General features: G+C 35.5%; 1 protein-coding gene across 1 annotated transcript; it reads left to right on the top strand.

The window, feature by feature from the left end:
- The first annotated feature begins 653 nt into the window (after positions 1-653).
- On the top strand, positions 654-20,056 carry LOC127638232 (E3 ubiquitin-protein ligase AMFR-like). Its single transcript, XM_052119671.1, has 13 exons — positions 654-1,552; positions 3,013-3,105; positions 5,072-5,236; positions 9,013-9,165; positions 9,306-9,346; positions 9,431-9,563; positions 9,907-10,040; positions 12,579-12,689; positions 12,926-13,116; positions 14,847-14,950; positions 15,033-15,167; positions 15,320-15,510; positions 17,547-20,056. Exons 1-13 carry the CDS (start codon positions 1,301-1,303, stop codon positions 17,722-17,724), a joined length of 1,881 nt encoding a protein of 626 aa, XP_051975631.1. The 5' UTR covers positions 654-1,300; the 3' UTR covers positions 17,725-20,056.
- Positions 20,057-20,492: the final 436 nt, after the last annotated feature.

Raw genomic sequence — 20,492 nt, 5'->3', positions numbered from 1 at the left:
CACCAAATAATACATTCAATTTCAGTTTGTTTCTCTCCAAACCATAAGGTTTTATAATTATCATGAGTCTCATGGTATAATTTATTAGACTTCTTAAGTATACTTTTGTGTTCTTTTGAAGATTGAAGAGGTGGTCGTCATAAACTGCCATTGTTTGACGTCAATGAGCACAATATTTTTTTTCCCACAATTTCTCCCTTTGTGTTAAGGAATAGAAAGTCATGTAGGGTTAACAACACAGGGGTGAGTAAACAATGACTGCATTTTTATTTTAGGGTGAACTATATGTTTAAGATCTGTAATTCATGCCTGCATGTGATTAAATGTCAAAAGGGCTTGCCATATTTTGTGGATTTACGGGATGTATAAATAAATGTATTTAATGTGCAATATAAATATACGTAGTATATTTTAATTTTTTTAAAGGTTTAAATGTTTAAAAATGATTTAAAATATTTAAAGTTTTAATTAAGAAATAAAATATTTAAATATTATAACATATGGTTACACTGTAAATTTTTTTGCAAGCGTTATTAATTGTAGACATGCTTAGCGGCCGTGAACGTATCGTATTTGTTTACATGAAAAGCCCCGCCCTTTATGTTGTCTCGAAATCACCGGAAGTTTGCGTCATGACGTCCAAAGCAGCGGAAACAGATACGAGAGATAGAAACTACCAGAAGCAGCCAGAGAAACGGATCAAAATATGACATTCCACAGCTCTATATAAAGACCGCAGGTGTCAAACTGTTTGTTGAATATCAGAGGACATATATACGGACTGTCCCATGAGTTTATGAAACTACCTGTCGAGTTTTTAATCCGGGTAACCATTACGTATCTGAAGCAGATTAGCTATCGTGCTAATGTTGTGAAATATTCATCTGTTCTGCAAATATAAGCATTTTTTTACGAATGATAAACATTTAACAGTTTATTCGTGGGGTTGTGGGTTAAACCTAACTTATTATAACCATATATTGCCCGGTGTTTAGAGTCTGTTACACGTAGAGAAAGGTCAGTTTACACAACACGACTTGTTTTTATATCAACACAGATCATCTGTTTGGTTATTCTTGACGCTTATTCATAGTCACAAGGAGCTTAAAATTGATTCTGAAGGACTCCTAGATATCTGTAAAAGTAAATTGCTTTCATTTGGACTCATATTGACGACACGTTGTATTTGAAGCAGATATGAACATGTTTGCTTGAGCAGAACCTATCAACATCTGGAAGTGGAAGCCTGCTTTCTTTTGGACTCATTCCCATATATAATTTAAGTTGAGAAGCTGTCAGGATGCCTCTGCTGTTTTTGGAGCGCTTTCCTTGGCCAAGTTTACGGACATACACAGCCCTGAGCTCAGTTCTTCTAGCCGGGACCATCTTAAGTGCCTACACCACAGTGAGAGACTCCGAGTTCACATCTGCACTGACTGAAGAACCACACAGTGTAGCGGAGGAGGACATCAAGCACAATCAGCTGGAGATCTTTGGACATGTGGCCACCAAAGTACTGCTGTATCTCATCACAGACAGTCTGTTTGTCTGGGTGTGTGAGATTTTGCCACTTTGGTTACAAATCTATTTTACAGTTCACCCACAAATGAAAATTCTCTCATCATTTACTCACCCTCATGTCATCCCAGATGTGATTTAGTTTATAAGTCCTTTTTCACAGTGTATCTTGCCATAGCAGTCTCTAGGCATGATCATGATTTCAAGCTCTATTACACTTCCTAGTTCTTGACACATGCGCAGAGCACTAGATGGCACTATAGGAAGTGTAATCGAGCTTAAAATCATGATCGCCAAGGAGACTGCTGTCAAGATTTATTGTGAAAAAATAGTTATATTGTGGTCTGTTTTCACACAAAACTGACTAATTGCATCAGAAGACATTGATTTAACCACTGGAGTTTTATGGTTTACTTGTATAGTGCCTTTATGTGCTTTCTGGAGCTTCAAGGTTGTGGTCACTGTTTTCTTGCCTTATATTGACCTAAAGAGCTGAGATATTCTAGAAAGAAAGTCATGCACATCTGGGATGGCATGAGGGTGAGGTTGAGAGTATTTTCATTTTTGGGTGAACAATTCCTTTATAGGTTTTAGGTTCAAATCCTATAAGAGTTGATCCATAATCTCTCTCTGTTGTGTTCTTGAGCAAGACACTTAACCTGTGACAGTTGTAAAGACATTTTGGATCAATGTCTGTTAAATTAGTTGTTAACTCTGGAAGTATGAGGGTATTTCAAATTTATTCTGATTTAGAGGCCTGGAAAGTTGTGGAAATTAATCAAATCTTAAAGGAATATTCCGGGTTAAGATCAATGGATATGATTTGTGGCATAATTTTCCTTAAAAAAAGCAAAAATTGAGGTTACAGTGAGGCACTTACAATGGAAGTGAATGGGGAATATGTTTGTTGTGTTTAAAGGCAAAAATGTGAAGCTTATAATTTTATAAAAGCACTTCCATTAATTCTTTTGTTAAATCTTGTTTATTATTTGAGCTGTAAAGTTGCTTAAATTGTAATTTTTACAGTTGTTTTATGGTTTACAGTGTGATGTTATCAATAAAGTTGTAAAATTGGATATAACTTGACACAGAAAAGGTCACGCTAAATAATTCATCACGCTAAAATCATGTTAATATGCATATTGTTTATGTCTTGTGGCTGAACTTTTAAAATGGTGAGAAATTTTACCTTTACGGATCGGCCCCATTCACTTCCATTGTAAGTGCCTCACTGGAACCCAGATTTTATTCACAAAATTAGTTTTGTGGTAAACAAATGCTGACGATTGAGCTAAACTTGTATTGAACCCAGAATATTCCGTTAATTAAAAGTCATTGAAATGTCCATATTGAATATATATTTTTTTCTCATTATATTCTGCTCTTAAAGATTTCATCAGCTTGATATTACTAGATATTTATTTATTAATTTTTTGTCTGATTAAAAACATTTCTACACTAAGTTGAATCATTTAAATCTATTAATTCCCACAGGTGATGGTGAACACAGCGTGCTGCATCCTCATGTTAATAGCTAAAGTGATCCAGTGCATCGTGTTCGGACCACTGAGAGTCGGTGAAAAACAGGTAGGAACCATTTATGAAGATCACACTGCCACCGATTACTATACAACATAAAATAGATTTAGGCAATAAAGATATGGGCTATTTTTGCCGTCAGATGTATGACTAAGAAAGTTTTTTTTAATGTTACTACCTAATTTCAACAATTTAATATTCTGAGATGTCAAGATGATTTGTTCTGATTTTAAAATAACTGATTTTGTTTTTAAGTCAGAGGGTTAGGTAATAATTCTGGCAATACAAATTAATGACAGCAAATAAAAGGTACACAACATCGCTAAAATAAACACAATATTGACGCAAAATTCTCTCAAATCCCATTTTTTTATGTATCGACAAGGCCGTAGATTGTGTTACTTACACAAGGGGGAACTAAAAATTCTGTTATCAGTACTAATACTAAATAATTACTGTTAATTTTGTGTTGTATTGTGTTGTATGTATGTGATGGTTTAAAAACCGACAACCAAATAAAGAGACTTCTATGTCTCCATAAAATATCCTCAATAAACAAGATTGGTATGCTGAAATTGTCTCTGAAAAAATGAAATATTTTATTTCCATGGCCTGTTTTCCCATATTTGAGTTTTAAACTGAAATGGGAAGATTGTGTTGTAAACAAATAAAGAATACAAATGTGGGCACACCTGTTGTAGGCAATCTCCGTCAGCTTGAATTATATAGGCTGCATTTTTTATATTATAGATCTGCTTTAGATTTGGTTTTAGAAATGTTTTTTGTTGTTATTCAATCATAGAGTGCATCAAAACTAAAACTTTTTCATCAAAACAATTAATGCATTTTAGCCTAACATGACTTCACCTCTGCAACTTTATGCAATATTTTTATTACATAATTTTTCCGATTACTCTATTAATCATCAGAATAATCAGTAGATTACTCAATCTAATCCTACTAATCATTTAATAAGTGTCACTCAACAAAGGGTAAGGTTTGTGTTTTTTGTACAATTGTCTTGTATAACAAATCAGAAACAAATGTAATACAATGGTAACACTATACAATAAGGTTTTATTTGTTAACATTACCTTATGAGAAATACTTTTACAGCATTTATTAATCTTGCTTAATGTTAATTTCAACATATACTAACGCATTTTTTATATCAAAAGTTGTATTTTAACTTTGTTAATGCTCAAGAAACGAACATGAACTAATGATTAACAATTGCAATTTTATTAACTAACATTAACAACATTTTATAAATGCTGTAAAAATATTTTGTTTATTGTTAGTTCATGTTACTTAATACATTAACTAATATTAACAAACCTTATTGTAAAGTTGTTACATTACGATTCTTGTAAAAGTTGTTTACACATACTTTTTAGAGACACAAATGCAATCCAATAATTGATTTTATGTAATTAAACTTCTAAACAAATAAAAATGTGATGATATATATCCTTTTATTATTTTTTATGTTATTTTATATATATATATTATAAAATTCCAATAATTGCTACAAAACTGTTTGTTTTAAATTAAACTTTGTAAAACAGCTCTTATTTGTATTTCGAGTTGAGACAAAAAGTCATTACTTGAACATCAGTAAAATTTCAGACTGATGTAAAGGCCTAAGTGCTTTTGATTGACTAAAAAGGGCCAGTGCATGAGAGTCATTTGTTCGGGAATCAGACTACACAGGTAGCGCTGTAGATTTAGTAGTGGGACAGCACTGCCACCCGCTGCTGAATTAAGATTTAGGCAACACTATCAGTGTTTTAGTATGGTGTTCCATACACATCAGTGGAAAATTGCACGTTTGGGAACTGCTAATGTAACTGGAATTCATGAATATCATGGGTTTATCAACAAGAATTGGTTCTCAGTTCCCAAACCTAGTTATCGGCCAATTAGCATGGCCAAATATGAGCTGATTAATTGCCTTTCAAATTTAACATAATTACCCTCTGACATCTTGTTTCCTTTCACTTTGCCTGACCAGCATCTGAAAGACAAGTTCTGGAACTTCATCTTCTACAAGTTCATCTTCATCTTTGGTGTGCTGAATGTGCAGCGGGTGGATGAAGTGGTGCTGTGGTGTCTGTGGTTCTCCATTCTCATCTTCCTCCATTTGATGGTGCAGCTCTGCAAAGACCGCTTCGAATATGTGAGAACTATTTATTTACCATATTAGTAAGGAATAATCTTTATAATAAGAGTTGAGTCGTCTTTATCTAAAGTAGCACTAATAAACACATTCAGAAAGACAGTTTCATGTAATAACATGTTTTAACAGTTCCAATTGTGAAGAAAATGTACATTTGCTTTAACCACCAATATACAGCCAAAGCGTGTATCACTCTTACAGTGGCCATTTTGAGAGATCTGTTTTGAAACCGAGTATGGCTGAAACCGTATTTTGACTGTACAGTTGAATTCATTAATTTGGTTTATTACCTACCTACATACCTTTCTCCCTTCTTTCTTTTCTCGCGGACTTTTCTCCTTTCTCCATTTCAGCTCTTTTTGTCCATACAATGAAAGCAAATGGGTGCCGTGAGGCTGGTGCCTTTTTGTCGATCCAAAAGTCATATTTAGGCAGCATAAAAGTAATCCACACGACTCCAGTCGATCAATGAATGTCTTCTGAAGCAAATTGATAGGTTTCTGTAAAAAATATATTGATAATTAAAACTTTATTAACTTTAAAAAAAGCACTTCCTGCCAGCAGTTGACCCATTCTTTCTTGTGGACTTCACTAACTTCCTTAACCTTTTTCTTTACTAACTTTCTTCCTTTCCTAATTGATTCCTTCCAACCTTCCTTGCTTTTCTTCATTTCCACCTTCATTCCTTCCTTCACTTTCCTCTTTACTTGCTTTTTAACTTCAGTCCTTCCTTGTTTACTTCCAAACCCTCCAGTGTTAATCTCGTCAACTAAATCACTGCTGAAAATGTTCACTGACGAAGGTTTTTTTTTAATCTCTTCAACTGTTGACGAAAATATGACGAGAAAAATAATAATACTGAAAGATATTAAAGGAATGTTCCGGGTTTAATACGAGTCAAGTTGAATCGACAGCATTTGTGTCATACTTTTGATTACCACAAATATTAGTTTTGACTCAGTGAGACACTTACCATGGAAGTGAATGTGGTCAATTGTTGGAGGGTTTAAACAGAAATGTTTAAAAAAGTTTATAATTTTATAAAAGCACTTACATTAATGAATCTGTTAAAACTCCTGTATTATTTGAGCCGTTGAGTTGTTTAAATTTACATGTTTAGAGTCGTTTTAGGGTTTGTTGACATCATGGTAAAAGAGTTGTAAAATTGGCTATAAATTTACACAGAAAAGGTTAGTGATTTTATCACACTAAAATCATTTTTACATGCATATCCGTTGTCTTGTGGCTATACTTTTGAAACAGTGAGAATTTTAATGTTCACAAATTGGCCACATTCACTTACATTATTTGTGCCTCACAGGAACCAAGATTTGTGCTTTTTTTAAAGAAAAGGAGGGAAGAAGAAACACCAGTGTATGTCAGGGGAGGTACGGAGAACGGTGATAATTCACCAACTAAAATCAAAAGTTAAATAAATACAATAAAAATGTATTGCGAAAGTAATTGAAAATGAATGGCTTACTAGACCACTGGTCTATGGTGTTGAAATATTGTTAAATGTGAAGTGCACATGTACAGTATGTACAGTAAAACTTCGCACAAAACTAGACACGCCCTCTGAAATATACTCTAAAATCAATAAGATTATAAAATAAATCTCCCTGCTCTTGCTCAGAGAGTGCGTTTGTACTCACAAATCTATTTGAGAAATCTACTTGCCATTTGACCGGTTACGTTTTTAGGACCTGCAGCTTAATACATGGTTAAATTAATATTATTAGAATGATATTCTGTTCACTGACAATAGAAGAGATGTGAGCAAATCAAATTACATAAACCGCCATCTAAGTACATTTGTTACAAATCATGTCGTCTTCCAACCCTTCCGGAAACCTTAGCTTCACATGTTTATCACATATGTAGAAAATCAGAAAATATGTGGAACAAAATCACATGTCCATTATTAAGCATTCAACATGATATCAGGTCAACGTTTGTGATTAGTTCAGTTTCACATAGAGGCTTATAACAAATATAGGCCAAAACAGTGAAGTAATCCCATCGCCATATGACAAACATGTATTTTTAATTAAAATAATGCAAAATGTGGTTTCAAATTATTAATAGAAATATTTATTATTTTACCGTTATTCGCGCACCATTGTATGACACATTGCATTTAAAGTAGCTGATCATCATTTAATTGCTTCAACACCTGATATATTATGAATTTTTATAATATAACACCATAGGACACTACCTGATAAAAGTACAAATTAGTGTCCTGTTTTTAGCGGAAGATATAGATATTTTTTTTACATTTAGCATAGACTATCCTATTTATTATTTACTTAGCTATTTATAGGCCCATATACAACATTGTTGTATGTACACTGCCTGGCCCAAAAAAGTTGCATACTCTTTAATTTTATTCATTAGCTTTAATTATGGCACTCATTCGTCATGCCATTGTTTCGGCAACCTTATGCAACGTCACAACATTTACAGTGCATCTCGAAAGTATCCACAGCGCTTCACTTTTTCCACATTTTGCAGCCTTATTCCAAAATGGATTAAATTTATTTTCCTCAAAATTCTACAAACAATACCCCATAATGACAAATCTTTGCAAATGTATTAAAAATGTGGATGCACAGTATTTTCATCTGCATTACAATTACTTTGTATTGATGACGGGAGAGTTGAACCACTCCGTAAAGTCTTTTAAAGACTTATTAAATGTGTTGGTGAAGACTGGAGATTGGTGAAGACTGTGAAAATAATTCCTCATGCTCCCTGAACCACTCTTTTATAATTTGAGCCTGATGAATCTTGACATTGTCATCCTGGTATATGCTTGTGTCTGTCAGGGAAGAAAAAATCCACTGATGTGATAATCTGGTCATTCAGTACATTCAGGTAGTCAGCTGACTTCATTTTATTGCCACATAACGTTGTTGAGTCTAGACCTGACCAACTGAATCAACCCCAGATCATAACACTGCCTTCAGTGACTTGTACAGTGGGCACTATGCATGATGGGTGCATCGCTTCATGAGCTTCCCTTCTTACCCTGATGCATCCATCACTTTGAAATTGGGTAAATCTGGACTCTTCAGATCACATGACCTTTTCCATTGCTCTACAGTCCAATCTTTATGCTCCCTAGGAAATTAAAGTAATATTTCTGTTTAGCCTTACTAACAAGTGTCTTTCCTGTGTCCACACAGCAGTTTAGACCCAATCCTGTTAATTCTAGTCGCAATGTACATGTGGAAATGCTCTTGCTTACACTATTAAACACAGCCGTGAGATCTACTGTCAAGTTTTTTTATGATGTGACTGTGTTTTAGTGATCTCTGCTTATTTTCGACCACATTTCTTCTGTGAAACTGACGGTTCATCACTATCCATCCAGGTTTTAATAATGCATTAGACAGTTTTAAACCCAATTCCAGTGATTCCAGCAATATCCTTAGTTGTTTTCTTTGCTTGATGCAGGCCAATAATTTGCCCCTTCTGAAACACAGTAACATCTTTTCCATGACCACAGGATACCCCTTCTGACATGGTTGTTTAATAAATGAGAAGCTACACACTGCATCAGTTCAAGTTAAAATAATTGTTGCCAGCTGAAACATATTAATCACTGCAATAATGATCCATTCATAGGCTCTTAAATATCTGCTTATTTAAATTCAACAGGCAACTTTTCACTGTATACAAATGTGCATAAACAAAATCCTTTACTTCCTGGTTTGCTTCCTTCTCTTCTTCCTTTCTTATTTATTCATTGTGTTGTTGCTTTCTGTCAGCTTTCATTCTCCCCCACTACACCGATGGGCAGTCATGTGCGTGTGTTGACTCTGCTGGTGTCTGTTCTGATGTGCTGCAGTGGTTTAGCAGTGCTCTGTGCTCTGGTCGGACAAGTTCATGGAATGCACACTGTCGCTTTCATGGCAGCTGAGGTAGGAAACATCTCTTTTTAAACGCTTCTTTAATTTTACATGACTTTGCAGCAGATTTAATGAGAACAGTAGATCATTTTTATTTTCCTTTTTGTTGGACATTCATTTCCTAACCCCACCTATTGCTTCCTGTCTTGCAGTGTTTGCTGGTGACGGTGCGCACAGGACATGTCATCATACGGTGTGTGTTGAGTTCAGAGGTTTATCAGCATTGCTCAGTCTAAATGAGCGGACAGATCCATCTAAAGGTTATTGTTATTTTCAGGTACTCCATCCACCTGTGGGACCTGAACCATGACGGCACCTGGGAGAACAAGAGCTCGCATATCTACTACACTGACTTCATCATGGAGTTGGCCATTCTCTGCCTAGATCTGATGCATCACATCCACATGCTGGTGAGAGCATTACAATACTCGTATATCACTACTAATGAGTTGATCCGGCAGAATGACATGTTAATGAAATTGATATGGTTGATTTTTAAGTTAAGGGGAGTTTTCTGTACTGTAAGAATATTTTAAAGAAAAAAATGATCTAACTAAAGGATTATATTAGCTATTATTATAGTTATATTGTCATGTCACTTTAATTACATTTTCCTGTTTTTTATTTTTAATGTTGCATGTTTAAATTTGCTAGACAAACTTGCTTCCTCATCTCAGATGAGCCTCAGATGAGGCCTTTGAATAATGTGAATGCCTTTATCATCATGTTTTCCTGTTACTTGCTCTTTTCAAGCTCTTCGGGAACATCTGGCTGTCCATGGCCAGTCTGGTGATCTTCATGCAGCTGCGCTATCTCTTCCACGAGGTGCAGAGGAGAATTCGCCGTCATAAAAACTACTTGCGTGTTATTGAAAATATGGAGTCCAGGTGAGCACATTGCATTTCAGACTTTCATAAAACTATTTCTCAGCTGCTTTTTTGCAGGAATTAGATTATTTTGTTCAATGAAGTAGATTTGGGTTAAACTGTGGCATCTCTTCAAGTAGTGAGCCATGAGTACCATTGTGCTCTTGAGGGGGGATTGTACATACATATTAATGTGGTAAGTGAGGATACCTGGATCTTGTAAAAACAGTCAAGAAATGCATGGGTCATATTTAACCCCAAAATCGAAAGATTTTATTTTGGATGTGGAAATGAAGTCTGTTTTAGGGCCATTAAGAGTTTTTTTTTAATTCAATACAATACATGCAGTAAAAAAATCACAATCTAAATCGATGACCAAATAATAAAGAAAAGCAGCCAATAAGTACCCAACATGGAAACTCTTTGAAAACTGTTAAAAAGCATCCCAGGGTGATGCCTAAGAATTTGGTTGAGAAAATGTCAAGAGTACATGTCTGCAAATTCTAGGCAAAGGCTGACTATTTTGAAGATGTTAAAATATATCATAGTTTTGATTTATTAGTTTAGTCACAGCCAGAGTATGTGAGAGGAGTGGCAACAATTTCCCCTCCACGCTCAAAGCATTCTTTAATCACTCCGTTCCAGCTCCTCCCTGGGTTGTCCATTTCCCGCTCCTCGCTCATTACACTCTCCTGGATTAGAGAAACCCCGCTGTGTTCGCGCCATGGCAAAATAAGCGCCTAACTACCTCTCCACTGTAAAGTTATTTCAGTATGTTTTTTAATATCACAACCTTCCATGCAGAAGGTGTATTAAATGAAAAATAAATACACAATACTAGAAGAAAAGCTACAATGTGCTTTATTAGAACACTAACATAACATAATTTTTATAATTTAATTATTATATTATTAATTATTACCTTTGTATTATTGTATTTCTTTTAATGAACCTTTCACTATAATTCTGTGATGAAAATCTCAATGTTCTGCTCTACTCTTTTTTTTTTCTCTCTACACGCATTTGCTGAGCTTTTTCATCTGCAAATATATAATGCATAAATTAGCCTACAGCACTAAAATAAATTTAGATGGCAATCGATTAAAGTCAAACTATGCAATATTAACATGTTGATTAGTTCAGTTGGTGTTTTGCATTGTTAAAAGTTTAATTCTATATAATGTGGGACATAATATCCTACAGTAAAGATTGATATGCATTAGATTAAAATGATGATATGATTATTCAAATTATTTAATAGGGGATTATATGTATTACTGACCTTTTAGATTTTCTCTCCACATGTGAACGGATTAACATCATGTTTTTTGGACACGTCTTTTAGGATTTCACAACAAACTTTTGATCGTGGCAATCCCCTCCCCACTCGTGTTCTCCTTTGTCATCCCATCATTCATTTTCACTATATGCCAGTTGATGTAAGAATAAAGTGTTGAGACAACAGCATGTATTTAAGTCAAGCTTTACTGCATGCTTAACTCCATAATAGGGAGCGTGAAAACAGAAAGTGAAAGTAACCTTCGCGCTGGAGGTCGAACATTACCAAGTGCTGCTAGATTTTAAATTGTTTTTTTTTTTTATCAAATTTTTCTGGTTATATCAGAATCTTCCATCTTCCTTCATGCCAATAGTGTTAAACACAGCTTAACACGTGGTGAATTATTGCATTAAGGTCCATTAACAGGTGTTTTGCCCATGATGGAGCATTAGTGGAGCACTCTTGCAGCGAGAGAAAACAGTCATGCGTCTGATTGAATCTAGCTTTTTATTTCTACAGAAATCTGAGTGGAGACATGCGAGTCCTTGTATTATTTGAGGGTAGTTTTAATGAGCTCCCCATTGCAAATTAAATGCTGAAATGCTTTATTGATTTAATTAAATATCTTTTAATAATCCTGCTTGGCCATATCACAATTTGAGTATGATTAATTGTCAGATTGGCATTAATTTCATCCCAAATTTGTCACATTTTGTGAAATTATGTATTTTAATCCAATTCCATTTTTATGACTTAATTCTGCAATTCCAATGGTTTTCTGCTTTGCGGGAGTCATAGGGCCATTATTATAATAATGGTAATAATAACTAGATTGTTAAAGTTTGTGTAGACAAATTTGAATGTTGGCTTGACAAAGCCTGGTCTAAAAGTTTAAAAAAGTTTAATTAGATTGACAGACAAGATAGAAAGTTGGATATATTAATTAATATAAATAATGAAACATTATTTAAATTGCATATAATTTAAATAGTATATATCATGGTAGTATTTCATAAATGAAATGAATTTATGCTTATTTAAAAAAAAAAAAAAAAATCTCCAGATAAAGTGAATTTCCTTACTGCGTTAATGTAATGAGACTTGACCAGGTGTGCTTAATTTTCCATTTTGAAAGTTAGTAAAGTCATAATGCAAAAATTATAATGGTTCTAAAAAGAGGTTTTCTGTGTATTATGTATTGGAATTCAATGTGTATTATAAACTGGGAGTTGCCCAGCTACTAAAAAGAAATGCACATGAATGCCTCTCCTTGTGTGCAGATTTGCTGTGGCAACGCCTGATGAGCTGGTGGCCAATAATGATGACTGTGCCATCTGCTGGGATTCAATGACAACAGCACGCAAGCTGCCCTGTGGACACCTTTTCCATAAGTGAGCAATTTCTACTGCCACCGTCAGCACTGTCTAATAGCTAAAACAATTAAAAATATCAAATGCTAAATGCTAGATTTGCACAGTTATTATCAGGCAAAGGTCAAAAGCACACTTTCCATTTTTGTAACAATCATGCAGTCAGTAATGCATGTAGAACCGTTCTTCAGGTGTCTTTTTGCACTTCTGCATCATTGTTATTCTGACTTGCATTTTTTACCTGTGTGTTTGTTCAGTTCCTGTCTGCGCTCATGGCTGGAGCAGGACACTTCCTGTCCCACATGCCGCATGTCTCTGAACATCAGTGAAGGCGGGAGAGAGAGAACGGAGGGACAGAGAGTGCCGCTGGGTGAGAATGTTGCAGCAGGGGCAGGAACAGACGCCCGACCACACCTCAACCAACACAACCACTTTTTCCACTTTGACGGTGAGATGTTTCTATATACATTGGCATGCACGTAGCTTCTTCTGTTGTTAAAGATCACATTTAGAGTTGGATTTTTAAATATTCACAATATAGTCACAATGATTTTGCCGTGAATATAAAATTAAGCAAGCACCATTAAGATCACAATAAGTAAAAGCATTAAGACCGAGATGTTTCAGTAATGTCTAAACTTTAGAGCAGTTGTAAATTAAATTCCTGTCTGTGGATCAGTTCAACATGTCTGTTTCAGTGAATCCAAACTCTAATTCAATGATTTGTTCCTACTTACTCATTACTACAAAAATGTAGATGCCCTCCTTCTCTTTAAAAATGCTATCTTTTTTTGTGGCAATTAACATTATGCCACCAATGCTGTCGATTGAGCTTATCTTGTATTAAACCGGAAATATTCCTTTAACATCTTACTGATGATTTGACAGAGGCATACAGGTGAAACTCGAAAAATTAGAATATCGTGCAAAAGTTCATTAATTTCAGTAATTCAACTTAAAAGGTGAAACTAATATATTATATAGACTCATTACAAGCAAAGTAAGATATTTCAAGCCTTTATTTGATATAATTTTGATGATTATGGCTTACAGCTTATGAAAATCCCAAATTCCAGCGAGTTTGCTGGCCAATCAAGCACAGTAATACCATGGCCACACTTTTGGCAGTGTGGGCAGGTGCCAAGTCCTGCTGGAAAATGAAGTCAGCATCTTCATAAAGCTTGTCTGCTGAAGGAAGCATGAAGTGCTCTAAAATGTCCCGGTAGACGGCTGCGTTGACTCTGGACTTAATAAAGCACAGTGGACCAACACCAGCCGATGACATGGCTCCCCAAACCAACACAGACTGTGGAAACTTCACACTGGACTTCAAGCATCTTGGATTGTGTGCCTCTCCATTCTTCCTCCAGACTCTGGGACCTTGGTTTCCAAATGAGATGCAAAATTTGCTCTCATCAGAAAAGAGGACTTTGGACCACTGAGCAACAGACCAGTTCTTTTTTTCTTTAGCCCAGGTAAGACGCTTCTGACGTTGTTTGTTGTTCAGGAGCGGCTTGACAAGAGGAATACTGACATTTGAAGCCTCAGTCCACTCCTTGTGAAGCTCCCCACACATTTGAATGGCCTTTTCCTGACAATCCTCTCCAGGCTACGGTCATCCCTGCTGCTTGTGCACCTTTTTCTTCCACGCTTTTCCCTTCCACTTAACTTTCTATTAATGTGCTTTGATACAGCACTTTGAGAACATCCAACTTCTTTTGCAATTACCTTTTGAGGCTTTCCCTCCTTGTGGAGGGTGTCAATGATGGTTTTCTGCACAACTGTCAGGTCAGCAGTCTTCCCCATGATTGTGAATTCAACTGAACCAGACTGAGAGACCATTTAAAGGCTCAGGAACCCTTTGCAGGTGTTTAGCTGATTAGAGTGTGACACTTTGAGCCTAAAATACTGAACCTTTTCACAATATTCTAATTTTCTGAGATTCTGAATTTGGGGTTTTCATAAGCTGTAAGCCATAATCATCAAAATTATATCAAATAAAGGCTTGAAATATCTTACTTTGCTTGTAATGAGTCTATATAATATATTAGTTTCACCTTTTAAGTTGAATTACTGAAATTAATGAACTTTTGCAAGATATTCAAATTTTTCGAGTTTCACCTGTATATGGCAATAAAGCATCATACAGTGCATTAATCTCCACTCTTTCACCCTCAGGGTCCCGCATTGCCAGTTGGCTGCCCAGTTTCTCAGTGGAGGTCATGCACACAACCAATATCCTGGCCATCGCACAGGCCAACAACTCACAGCTCAACGCCATGGTGAGTCCTTCATGTCGCATCAAACATGCCCTATCCAATCTGCACAAGGCTCCTAAACCTGGATATCCTTGGATTTTCACAGGCCCATCAGATCCAGGAGATGTTTCCTCAGGTCCCTTATCATCTGGTCCTGCAGGATCTACAGCTTACGCGTTCTGTAGAGGTCACCACAGATAACATCCTCGAAGGCAGGATACAGGTGCCTTTTCCTACACAGGTGAGATGACCATTGAACCAGAAGGACTAAGAAAGTTTAAAGAAAGGTTACATTATTAAAAACAACATTAAACGTTAAATTTCAAAAGAAAAAGGGAAAACACTAATGTAAAAGCATGTATTTTTTATGTCATACCATTGTGTCTCGTGTAGGCTGTGGAGCGCACACCCATAAATGTTAACCCTACTACTGGAGAGGCGTCTGGTACCAGCAGCGGTTCAGAGGTCGCCGTCCCTGAGGTGGAAGACTTTGAGGTGCGGGGCAGCCGCTTTTCCAAGTCTGCAGATGAGAGACAGAGAATGTTAATGCAGAGGAAGGAGGAGCTGCTTCTAAGAGCTCGAAGGTGAGCCTCCCTTTCTTTTTTCACCATACACAGTATCTCCCAAACCTGTCAAGAACATTGTTAGATTAGACATTAGACATCTAACTCCAGATTAGACATAATTTTCAACAATTAACCACATTTTAATATAGAGATTAGGGATGAACTGTTTTCATGATTATCTGCAAATTTTCCTGTTATGCAACTGAGGCATAAAAAAGCCATTTAATCTTAACACAACAACACAAACAATAATAATTTTTCTTGTCTTTATTGAACACATTCAATTAAACATTCACAGTGCTGTGGAAAAAAAATAAGTGAACCCTTGGATTTAATAACTGGTTGATCCTCCTTTGGCAGCAATAACCTCAACCAAGCGTTTCCTGTAGTTGCAGATTAGAGCTGCAGAACATTCAGAAGGAATTCTGGATCATTCTTCCTGATAGAACTGCTTCAGCTCAGCCATATTTTTGTATGTCTGGTGTGAACGGCTCTCTTGAGGTCTTTCCACAGCATCTCTATTGGGTTAAGGTCTGGGCTCTGACAGGTCCACTCCAAAAGGTGGATTATCTTTTTTTGAAGCCATTCTATAATGGATTTACTTCAATGTTTAGGGTCATTGTCTTGCTGCATCACTCAACTTCTACTGAGCTTCAGCTGGTGTAGAGCCACCCTGACATTATCCTGTAGGATATCTTGATAAACTTGAAAATTAATTGTTCCCTCTGATGGCAAGCAGTCCAGGCCCCAAAGCAGCCCCAAATCATGATGGTCCCTCCACCATCATTCACCGTTGGGATGTTTTCATGTTGGTATGTGGTGCCTGTTAACACCATACATAGTGCTGTGTGTTCTTCCCAAACAATTCAACCTTAGTTTCATCAGTCCACAAAACATTTTCCCAGTAGCGTTAAGATCAAGGTGGTCTTTGGCAAACTTCAGGCAAGCAGCAATGTTATAGTTGGAAAGAAGCAGCTTCATTAGTGGTGTCTTGCCATGGACACATGGCTATTTAATGTTTTCCAGATAGTAGATTCATGAGATGTTAACCAGTTCCAATGATTCCTTCAAGTCTTTAGTTGTCTCTTTAGGGTTCTTTTTTTTTTTTTTTTACCTCACTGAGCATTCTGTGGTGTGCCCTTTGAGCCATCTTGGCTGGACGGCCACTTCTAGGGAGCATAGCCACATCTCCATTAACAGACAATTTGCCTAGCTGTGGAAAGATTAATATATATATATATGTTCTTTTAGCTAACTTGTAGCCCTTTCCAGCATTATGTAAAACATAATTCCTTGATTGTAGGCCTTCTGAGATTTCTTTTTTGCGAGGCATGGTCCATGTCAGCAGATGCTTCTTGTGAATAGCAAACTCAAAAAAAATTTTTATAAGTCAACGTAGCTTTAACCCACACCTCCAGTCTCGTTTAATTAATAGGATGCCAGGTTTGCCAACTCCTGACTCTAATTTGCCTTTTTTGGCATCATTAGCCTAGGGGTTCACATACTTTTTCCAACCTACACTGTGAATGATGTATTCAGTATGCATCAGAACAATACAATGATTGTTGTGTTATTAGTTAAAGCAGATTGTGTTTGTTCATTATTGTAAGTTAGATAAGATCAAACCAGATTTTAAGAAATATTTATACATAAATGCAGGATTCTTCGCTTTTTCTTGCCACTGTATTTATATATTAAATATGTTTTGCCATATGTAAATACAACATTGTATGGTTTTTAGATTACAAACTCTTATGGTTAATTAACCATGACATTTTTAAACTTTTATACATTATGGTGATATTTGTTGATTATTGTAATAAAAAAAATTTGAATTAATTTCATTCAACAACAACAAAAGCCCAATGCAAACATTTTTTTAATGTTGGTCTTAAAAACAATTATGGTCTTAAATATAGGCTTCATTGTGTGAAAAATATGCCCTTGACATTCACCCATATACTGCTTTGCTTTAAACTGGTGGAATAGGAGTGCCCCAAGGCTCTGGTTTAGGTCTTTCTGATTTTAGCTTAACACTGTATTCTCTTTGTCAGACGTTATATGAACAAGAAACCTGAAGATGGAATTGTTTCCTCTTTCGCTACTGATGAAAATGACGACACTTTGGCCTCTGTGGAGTACGAAGATTTTGATTCAGTGACCCTGCGGCGCAGAAGGTTGGCAGCTGCAGCCGAAAGACGCTTGCAGAGGCAGCCAGACGTGCCTCTGTGAGATGGTTCTGCCCATGTGCACATATCGACACCACCCACCTCTAATCAAGAGGGAGTTTTCCTTTTCCATTTTCGAAACAGAGCAAAAAAAGTGCATGATGAACCTGTTATACAGCCATGTTGATCAGAAAAAGTCTAAAGCCTCTGTAACACAATTTTGGCCTGATCAATGCACATTTGCGCTATACTCATGCAACTATTGTAATAATGCATTCTCCATCAAACTTTTTGGCTTTTTGCAAGACCAGAATTTCGAGTAAAAGAAATATGTGTCTTTTATGTGCTGGACTGTCGCACACAAGATAATTTGAAAAATATTTGTACGTTAAGTAAATAAGAGCACGGTTTGTGGTTTGTACAGCTGCTCGTACAGTTTAAACAATAGGAATATTGAGCTTGGATTTCTTTTCATTTTAGGAATTTTGCATTTCTTAAATGCGTTTTGTTCGAATGTTAGGCTAGATTTGAGAAAAAAATTAAAAATTGATGGCTTAAGAAAAATATATTGCGTATTGCTAACAGTTCGACTCTGCTAAGACTAGCGCAGTGAAGAATGCACTAGAGTTGATCTGTGTGAGAGTGTCTTTGTTGGCCAGTTGTTGCAGCTGGTTAGTTGATTTGATTGGCTCAAATGCCAATAAACTGATGGACACAGTATTGCAAATTTGAACTATCTAGTGTGCTCGTAATACCATCATGGCTTTTATTTAGTCTCTGGAGACAGTTAAACAGATAATGGGCGTAGATCCTGGGGCGTCTGTTTTAAGTTGCCGTTGACTCTCCAGTGAGTAATTAGTATAATTTGGATCATTCACATTGTTGTGACAATAAATCTCTCTGCATTGTAAGAACTGTTCATTTTAGTCACATGATCTTGTTTTTCTTGCTGTAGTTTTATCGTTCAAAACACTGCCATGGTTTATATTTCATTTACGGTATCTTCGGTTCTGTTTAACAGTCATCTTATTGTGTTGCTCTCTTTTTTTTGTGCTACAGTTAAAGACTCATTCTTGAAACACGTGAGGGATATTTCTTAAAAATAATGTGTAAATTGTTTTTTTTTTTTTTACAAAAGATTTGCACAGAAATTTGTTCTGTTCTTGTTTTATGCAATAGGTCTAATGTGTTTGACAATTCAAAGCCGTATTCGATTTGGACAATGCATACGTAAGCTTTTTGCCGGCAGCTTTTTTTCCCCATTTGTATTTGAATGGTTTTAAAGGAATATTCCATGTTTTATACAAGTTAATCACAATCGACAGCATTTGTGGCATAATGTTGATTACTACAAAAATGTATTTTGACTCGTCCCTTGTTATCTTAAAAAAAAAAAAAAAACTGTTACAGTCAGTACAGTTAGTGCTTTTATATAATTATAAGCTTCTCATTTGCACAATTAAACCCTTCAAAAATCAGCCCCATTAACTTGAATTGTAAAAGCCTCAATATAACCTACATTTTTGCCTTTTTTTTTTTTTTAAGGATGGAGGAATCTAAATACATTTTTGTAGAAATGCTGTCAATTGAACTTCACTTGTATTAAACCCGGCGAATACCTTAAAAGGCATTTACATTTAATGGACTAAAGTACTAATGTCTGTAAATGCTCAGTTTTTTACCGGCTTTTGACATTCATTATGAATTTTCACAAATGAGATTCAGTAACAGGATAAATTGGTATTGGGCGCAACAAATTAATTCCTAAATTTGCATGTTGAGTTTGGGAACGTGACTACTTTTAATTTGCCTTCTGTCAGATCAACCAACCACAACCACAACCCTATCACTAATCATTTATTATTTAATTGTGAACATATTGACTATGTAGTCTCTGATGTATGTATCTCTGATGTTTTACACTGTGAATCTACTCTATCAAATGTTTTCAGAGTAGTACATGGACATTTTTTCTCTTTTTCTGTGCATGAAATCACCATTTATAATATCCATAACCCATTTTTCTGATCTGTTATTCCCAAAGACTCCCTCCTGGTGATTTACTTTATTGAAGGTGGACATGGTCAAACAAAGCGCTAACTCTTTGACTGCTGGTCAATGTAGAACATGTTTGTTTTGGTGACACAGATGAACCTTTCAAAAGTATTTCTTTATGTATTAATGAGATTTCCACTGGACTGATTCTGATAATAATAGTTAATTGATGTTCATGCACCAGAGTGAAGTATAGGAGTGCTTTTTGCACAAAATTCATTTATTAGTGCCTCGAATCAACAGTGGATCAATACTAGTTTGATTTGTGTAAATAATTTTGTAAAATACATGTGAAATGACCCTGTACAAAATAAAAGTCACAGCTGCTTTAGAAGCTTTTAACCACATATCTGTGTGTTTGTTTTTCTCTGAATGAATGGATATATTTGTACAAATGTATAACTTTAAATGTTTGAGGTTGACACATTCCATACAATAGTGATTGTGAATTAATAATAATAATTTCATCCTTAAATTTATGATTTTGGGTTTATAGGATCTATAGGACTTATTTTACTATTAATGTTTTAATGTTTTTTTATATATTTATATTATTACTGAAATGTTTGTTAACCATGTATTCATATTTCAGTGGGCTTTGAACTTTTAATCACTAGAACTAGCATGAATGCATAATAAAAGCATGCAGGCGGTAACTGGGAGATGCATCATTCTGATTTAGGTGTGCAAAATTTGATTTGCTTTTCTATAAATATATATGAAATCCCAAAGTCTATAACCAAAAGATCTAAACAAAATCTTCAATAAATGTAATTT

Source organism: Xyrauchen texanus, chromosome 46, assembly GCF_025860055.1.
Source record: "Xyrauchen texanus isolate HMW12.3.18 chromosome 46, RBS_HiC_50CHRs, whole genome shotgun sequence".
In the NCBI taxonomy this organism is placed as follows: domain Eukaryota; kingdom Metazoa; phylum Chordata; class Actinopteri; order Cypriniformes; family Catostomidae; genus Xyrauchen; species Xyrauchen texanus.
This window is presented reverse-complemented; position numbering and strand designations above follow the sequence as displayed.